Source organism: Phascolarctos cinereus, unplaced genomic scaffold (assembly GCF_003287225.1).
Source record: "Phascolarctos cinereus isolate Bilbo 61053 unplaced genomic scaffold, phaCin_HiC Scaffold_3;HRSCAF=262, whole genome shotgun sequence".
NCBI classification, from domain to species: Eukaryota; Metazoa; Chordata; class Mammalia; order Diprotodontia; family Phascolarctidae; genus Phascolarctos; species Phascolarctos cinereus.
This window is the reverse complement of record NW_027555736.1, coordinates 171,631,499-171,639,588: the sequence shown is the minus strand read 5'-3', so window position 1 is coordinate 171,639,588 and position 8,090 is coordinate 171,631,499. Positions and strand designations below refer to the sequence as shown.

Here is an 8,090-nt window from a genome sequence, read left to right as displayed (position 1 = left end):
AGAAAAGCTTAGGAAGATGGTTCCAAATGTCTGAGGGCACTTTTAGGATTTATTAGCTTAAAATTGCAAAATACTTTTGGGATACTATATACTATATACCAAATTACAAATTTATAAAATAAATTAATTTGAGGGCTGTTGGTCACATCGGGATAGTCATACAGATGTGTTACCTGGAAAGAGGGAAAAAGTGAAATTCTCCTTCTGCTCCTGGTTCAGAAACAGTACAGGACTAACTTCCCTCATGCACTGAGCTCCCAACCTCTGGCCCCAGCCAGGCTCCCACCATGGCCACACTGGCCAGACCCTGGACATAATCTTCTCTGCCCATCTTCCTCCTTCAAACCTCTCAAAACATTACCAGACATAACACCTGCTCACCTTAAACTTTCTCAAAACTAATTGTATGTCTTGACCAAAACAAGGAGAGGAAACTTTTAGTCCCAATGTTGGAAAAAGTAACAATCAGGAGGTTTGGGATGAGATTGTGTCCTTGTTTTCATCGAGTTATAATGAATCTCTGGGGAGCCCAGCCCCATCAACCAAGAAAGGGAAAGAGAACCTTGAACACAGCTTATGTGTTTCAGTGTTTCCATGGAAACAAAATAGCATCCCAAATACCATAGAACTGGTACTTGTTCCACAGAGAGACTGCTTATTTCACAAATATCTCATACACAAAGCCCTTTGTGCACACCTCACCTCTACATATACAGGAGCCATTTATCAAAAGCCCCCAGGGGCCCACCTAGGGATAAACTAAATGAGCCTCCATCAGCCAAAGTCACCCTGTGATCCAGAAGGGGATGAAGAAGAATTCATTCCCAGTAATGAACATGTTTGCTCTTCCTTCCTATTTCTACACAAAGTTTCGTCTCTGGAAACACAAGAAGGTACTTAAAGGAAGGGACCAGGGATGATGTTATGATGGAGCTGTATGACAGGAGGATCCAGAGACTGTATTTTCTTTGCTATAAAATTATTTATGGCGTGTAATTTTAATTAACTGGTCACACATGCAGTTGAGGATGGAGCTGCTAGAAATTAAACCAATTGAAAAACATGAAAACTAGATATGAGAAAAACATATGTTGATTATATTTAGGTTTTATAGATCACACATTAGCTCTTGGAACTGGCCATGAGAGTCAGATGTGTCCTCCAACTCTCTAACTACAGTGCTTAATACCACCAGTAATAATAGAAGGAGCACAAAAGTGACCTGAGCATTTGCCCAGTGACAGATAACTTGAATTTTATGAACATTTTAGGAGAGTAGGGAGCAACATAGGGACTACCTAGTGACCTTAGAAAATCTGTCTTATAAACTGTTGTCTAATAAGCCATACAGCCTGGAACTGGGAGTCATGAAGACCTGAGTTCAAATCCTACCTCAGATACTAGCTGTGTGACCCTAGGAAAGTCACTTAACCTCTGTCTGTATTATTTTCCTTATCTGTCATATAGGAATAATTATATATCTCTTTCACAGGGTTGTTGTAAGGATAAAATATAACCATATTTGTAATGTGTTTTTGCAAACTTTAAAGCATTATATAAATGTTAACCATCACCATTATTATTATAGTGGAAACTCTAGCAAATTTGTTAAGCAAGGGAATTTGTATGGATTGCTCTGCTAAGGCTGTTTAGGTCTATCTATGTACCATGTCACACTCACAATTGAATAACCCAAAAATTCTGACAGCATCAGGTTTGAGTAAAATCCATGAGTATCCTTACACGGTGAAGGAAAACCATAGTCCTTCCCTGTCTAAATGAACCACACAGACCCAGAATGAAACATGTCTTAAGGCATGATGGGGCAAAGTCACCCAGGCAGGGCACTTCCACAACCTAAACACTTCACTCACACAACTCTACGTGGAGCCAAAGCTACATTTTTAGACTGAGAGGACAAAAGGATTCCTTCTCTTTCAGCAACAGCCCCATTGAGCATCCAGACCCCCTGCACCTGCTGGACTTTCCTCCTGTCAGTCAGAGCCCTGGATAAAGGGGAGAATGCCAAGGATTCCTGGGATATTGAATCTCTCCTTCACAGTCAGGTGAGCTCCTACAAAGCTGCTTTTCCATGACTTTGGTTTCATCCATTTGATTTCTGAGTAAGATGGGAAGAACTAAGCAGTTTATCTATTGGCACTTGGCATATCTACTGGATCAATGTAAAGTGCTGAGATATCATCATTATTGTTATTGTGAATGAAAGGATGAAAAAGCATCTATTGAAGATTTGTTATACCCCTCTCACATCACTCTTTTGAGTGCTTTTCTCCAAGAACTCCAGGATGCTGACTTGCATTTAGCTTATGTTCCCCTATGCACCTAAGTTCTGTTTCCAGCCATAATCAAATCCACCTCAGATTCTCACTATCTTAAGCGTATCTTTCTGTCACTTCTGAAGTACTTTATACAGTATGTAATCTTTCTTACTTAACCTGACCACTTCTCTAGCTTATTCTAGTGACACTAAATTTTACTCCTGTTGAAAATCTAGATACACTTTTGAGTAGGATGACCTCAACCTCAAACCTGATGATTAAAGGTGTCAGATCTACCATCTGATCTACCACTACTTATAAAATCATTAGCCAATATCATTCCTAGAATACTGAAATAAGAAATTTAATCATATTTTCTCTGAAACAGACATTAAAAAAGTTCTTTGACTATTATTCCCCTGGTACTATTCAATACTATCATTTCCCTGGTATAAATATTCTTCATTATTTACATAATCTCTTGGACTTTTAGGTATTAGAGATAATATACAAATTACCTGATCTCTAAATGCAACACATGCCAAGCACACAACATATCATACAAACGTGCATCAAACAAAATATTTTTCCCAATATCTGCTAGTTGGTCTGCCTACCACAAGTCTCTTCCTACCCAGTCCAATCTCTATTCATTTTCTCAAAGAGATCTTTGAAAAGAGCCCATCTGACCATACCTCCCTCCTTCCCAATATATTCTAGTAGTTCCCTTCAGAATGAAGAATAAAATCTTCTGTTTGGCATTCAAAGTCTTTCATAACCCAACCCTCATCCTCTGCCTTTCTGGGTTTCTTATGCCTTATACTACCACCACCATGATCCAGAGTCACTGGACTCTTTGCTATTCCTCAAACAAAACACTCTGTCTCCTATGGTGGGCGTTTTCATGTCAGCCATGTTTGGAATACTTTCCCTCCTCATCTCAGCCTGTTAGCTTCTTTCCAGTCTCAGCAAAAATCCAGCCTTCTATAGAAAGCCTTTTCCAATCTACCTCAATTCTATTTACTCCCCTTTATTATTTCCAATTTATCCTATGTATAGCTTATTTGTATATGCTGTTTGTGTGTTTCTCCCTCATTAAACTGTAATCTCCTTAAGAGCATCAACTATATTTTACCTTGCTTTGGATCCCAAGTGCTTAACACAGTGCCTGGAACATTGGAGGTGCTAAACAAATCCTTATTGACCAATGGACTTTTGCCCAAATTTTTTTCTTCCTTTGGTTTTATTTATAATTTACATAGAATTTTGTTTTTCACATTTCAATTTTATTTGATTATTATTATATTTAATAGAGATAGCAGGTAGCAACAATTATTAGATAACAAAGTTAGTGAGACATTCCTTCCCAAGTCTTTCATAAATGTCTTATGACATATCAAATATATAGAGAGAAATGGTGTTGTGGAATTAGGAAAACATTCCTGCAGCATGAAGGAATGAGGAAAAAAATTATTCAGTAGATAAAAGAAAAGGGGGGAAAGTTGTTGAGAATACTACTTCTGGGGCAGCTACATGGCTCCGTGGTTACAGCACCAGCCCTGGAGTCAGGAGGACCTGAGCTCAAATCTGGTCTCAGACCAGACACTTGACACTTACTAGCTGTGTGACCCTAGGCAAGTCACTTAACCCCAATTGCCTCACTAAAGAGAGAGAGAGAGAGAGACAGAGACAGAGAGAGAGACAGAGAGAGAGAGAGAGAGAGAGAGAGAGAGAGAGAGAGAGAGAGAGAGAGAGAGAGAGAGAGAGAATGCTCTTTAAGTAATAACAACCACAACAGCAAAGTGCCCCAATAGAGAATTTCTTTTGGTTAGGAAGGTAAGGTCTTATAACTAAGTGGACTGGGAAGAGTTTTGCCTAACAAATTTTCACTCATCAGCTAAGCTTAATATTACTCCACTTGACTACCCAAGTCAACACTGGTACTCCTATGGGGTTCCCAACCCAAGAAAATGACCAGACATTCCACAAACTTGGTGAGAGTTCTAGAAGGTGAGAAAGATGAAAGGTGAGGTGGAGGATATTGCTCCACACAAAAATAATGGAATCCTTCAGCTTCAAAAGTTTCATTCGTCTCCTGTTCCCTTCACTTCTAGACCAAATGTGATCCCAGAGCCTCATAGCCTCTCCTGTTAATGCCCTGTTTCTCTGGCCCCAACATGGAACATGGGGAACAGCACCATTATCACTGAGATCATTCTTCTGGGACTCACAGATGCCTGTGAATTACAAATGCTCATCTTTGTGGGGCTCCTCCTGACCTACCTTATCACACTGCTGGGGAACCTCCTCATCATTGTTGTCACCCTGAGGGATCATCGTCTTCACACCCCCATGTACTACTTCCTCAGAAACTTTGCTGTACTGGAGATCTGGTTCACTTCTGTCATCTTTCCCAAGATGCTGAACAACATCCTAACAGGAAATAAGACCATCTCCTTTCTGGGATGCTTCCTACAATGTTTCCTTTACTTCTTCCTAGGAACTACAGAATTCCTCCTCCTGGCTGTGATGTCCTTTGATCAATATGTGGCAATCTGTAACCCTCTGCGTTATGCCACCATCATGAGCAAAAGGGTCTGTGTGCAGCTGGTGCTGTCCTCATGGGTGGGAGGTTTCCTTCTCATCATTGTACCTAGTGGCATCACATTTCAGCAGCCTTTCTGTGGCCCCAATACCATCAATCACTTTTTCTGTGACAATTTCCCTTTGCTAGGACTAGTATGTGCAGACACAAGCCTGGTGGAACTGATAGGCTTTGTCATGGCCAATATCAGTCTGCTGGGCACCTTATCTGTCACTGCCTCCTGTTACGGCCACATCCTCTACACAATCCTGCGCATCCCCTCAGCCAAGGAGAGGCAGAAAGCCTTTTCCACTTGTTCCTCCCACATCATTGTGGTATCACTTTTTTATGGCAGCTGCATCTTTATGTATGTCAGGGCAGGTAAGGGCAGTGAGGGAGAGAACCTGAACAAGGTGGTGGCCCTCCTCAACACTGTGGTGACCCCAATGCTCAACCCTTTCATCTACACCCTGAGGAACAAACAGGTGAAAGTAGTGATTAGGGAAAAGGTGGGTAAGTGGATCTCCCAGGAACTGTAGAGCCTGGAAACTTTGCCACAGGAGGCACAGCCAGCCTCTTGTGGTTCCCCAAAATCACTGTTCTCAGTGTCTCCCTATCTCCTGACCTACATATTTTTGGTTTGTCCTCTTTACCTGGACCAGTTGCCAGATGGAGCTGTTCTGGATGCAATACCACCACCCCTTCTCATAGATACCAAACCCACAAGGTCTCCTGCCCTTCTCATCCTCTGGGAATCTGGTGATCTGTGAGATCAGTGTAAGTCAGGAGGCAAAGAGCACAGCAAAGTCAGCAACACCATTGTGTCCAGTCCTTCCTGCTGTCCATTTCCTTTACATGCCTGCATCCTCAGTATGGATTCCTTCCTTATAATTCTCTAAAACAAATCCAGCTATTGCTCCTACATTTGAAACTTTTGAAACTGGCATGTATCATCACCAAAAGCACTTTTGTTGTTAAAAACCTAATATAAGGGGCAGCTCGGTGGCCCAGTGGATAGAGCACTGGCCTTGGAGTCAGGAGGACCTGAGTTCAAATCCGGCCTCAGACCAAACACTTGACACTTACTAGCTGTGTGACCCTGGGCAAGTAACTTAACCCCAATTGCCTCAAAAAAAAAACCTAATATAAAATAAGTCAAATTGTTCTGGCCTTCTGTGAGTTTATGATTTAAAATGTACAAAATGATACAGATTAATATGCAAAGGTCAAATGGACAAAATAAATAAATATGGAACAAATGTTCTATTTAAGTAATTTGTTCACATACATTAGAATGTATGTGGGGGAAGTACATTTCATGTGGTAGAAGGTTAGTTAGGTTGGGATTAAACTCTCAGTTATTATTAGGAAAAATCTCATTGGAGTGGTTCATTGATTTCTAAGAGTGGTATAAATAAATGCAATTAGTAACAATTCCCCAAAATGTCCTAATTCCCAACAATTCCATCCATTGCCTCCCTGCATTCACTCAAGGTATCCCCCCATAGCTGGAACACAGTAATTCCTTCTCTCCTCAAATCCACTGCTTACAATCTGTAACATGTCACAGATCTCAGCTCAGGCAGCACCTGCTTTGTGAAACCTTCCTGGATCACACAACCCTATCCCCTCCTCCAAGTATTAGTTCTCTTTCCCTCCTCAGATTATCTTGTATCTATTTATCAGTGAAAAGCTGACATCATTCCCAGTATAATGTAAGCTTCTTGAGGATGATTACTTTTTCTTTTTTACCTTTGTATCCCAAATAAGAGGGAATAGTAAATGTTTGTTGAAGGATACGATTCCTAGTTTCTTTCCCATGGGAGATTACCTAAACATAGGAGCAAGATAGGGTGTCTTTGAGGATATTTGCCATATAGTGGAGATGATGAACTGTGAAATAAGCCAAGATGAGGAAATGAAATCATCAGAAAATGTTTAATCAAGGCTTTTGAAGCAGACTCACTATTTTAAACTTTTTCTATTGGGGAATGAAGTCTTTTTTTATTCAACAGATTTTGATGTTCTTTTATAATATGAGATTCCCAAAGGATCATGGGATCACACATTCAGAGCAGGAGGGGACCTCTGAGGCCATCCTTTTTATAGATCAAGGCCAATTTCCTTTTATAGATTAAGATGCAAAGAGGTTGCATGATTTGCCCAAGATCACATAGGTTGTTATAGGAACCACTGGATTCAAATTCAGGTTCTCTGACTTCAGATTGAGCATGTCTTTCCCTGCTCTATATTGCTGAGTGATAATAGGAAGTTGCTCTAGAATTCTAAATAGGGATGTGGCATGATCACAGGGAAGTTGGAGAAAACAACTTGGTTATATTAGGAATAGATTGTAGTTCGCCAGTGAGATCAAGCTTTCGTTGTCCAGACAGGAAATTACTAAAGAATGATCAAGCATGTGACCTTAAGAATACAGAGGAAAGAGCAAATCCAGAAAATACTATATGTGGGACAAGGGTAGAATTTAGTTCCATAATGGATGTGTAGAGGGAAGGACAATTCTACTTAGATATTATAGCATCGCCCCCACTTCAGCATTATCAGAATTGAACTAAACATCTTCCCACCCAAAACTAACTTCCTTCCATACTTCCTCCACTGTTTAATGGTACCACTACTCTCCAATCACACAGACTCAAGCTCTGAAAGTTATCTTTCAACTCCTCCCTCTGCTTCATGCCTCACCTTTTCACTGGCTTCTGTCAAAACCTTCTTGCACAGTAGCGCTCAGATTCATCCTCTTCTCTATCTTCCACTGCTACCATGTTTTCCATCACTACTCAAGAAGCTCCAGTGTTTCCCCTTTGCCTCTAGGATAAAATCAAAACTTTATTGTTTAGTGTTTAAAGGCCTACACAATCTAACTCTAGCCTGCCTTTCTAGGCTTATTGTTTATCACTATCCTTCATATATTCTACTTTATAGCCAAACTGGCCTCCTTGCATTTCCTATACAGAACATCCCATTTCTCCCTCATCATGACTTTAAACAGACTGTCCCCAATAACCCTCCCTCCTCACCTCTGCTTCATAGAATGTTTAGCTTCCTTCAAGGCTCAGTTCAAATGTCACTTTCTACACAAGACCTACCATGGTCTCCAAGCCACTAGACTCTTACCCTCATTGAAATTGTTTTTATTTATTGTTTATATAATTTGTACATACTTATCTATGCACGTGCAGTTTTCCCCCAATAGAATATAAATT

At 40.4% G+C, this 8,090-nt stretch overlaps 1 protein-coding gene across 1 annotated transcript; it reads left to right on the top strand.

Moving 5' to 3' along the window:
• Positions 1 to 4,463: 4,463 nt before the first annotated feature.
• On the top strand, positions 4,464 to 5,402 carry LOC144456398 (olfactory receptor 6E1-like). The gene has a single exon (XM_078151635.1). The coding sequence runs from the start codon at positions 4,464 to 4,466 to the stop codon at positions 5,400 to 5,402; it is 939 nt and encodes a 312-aa protein (XP_078007761.1).
• The last annotated feature ends 2,688 nt before the right edge of the window (positions 5,403 to 8,090 follow it).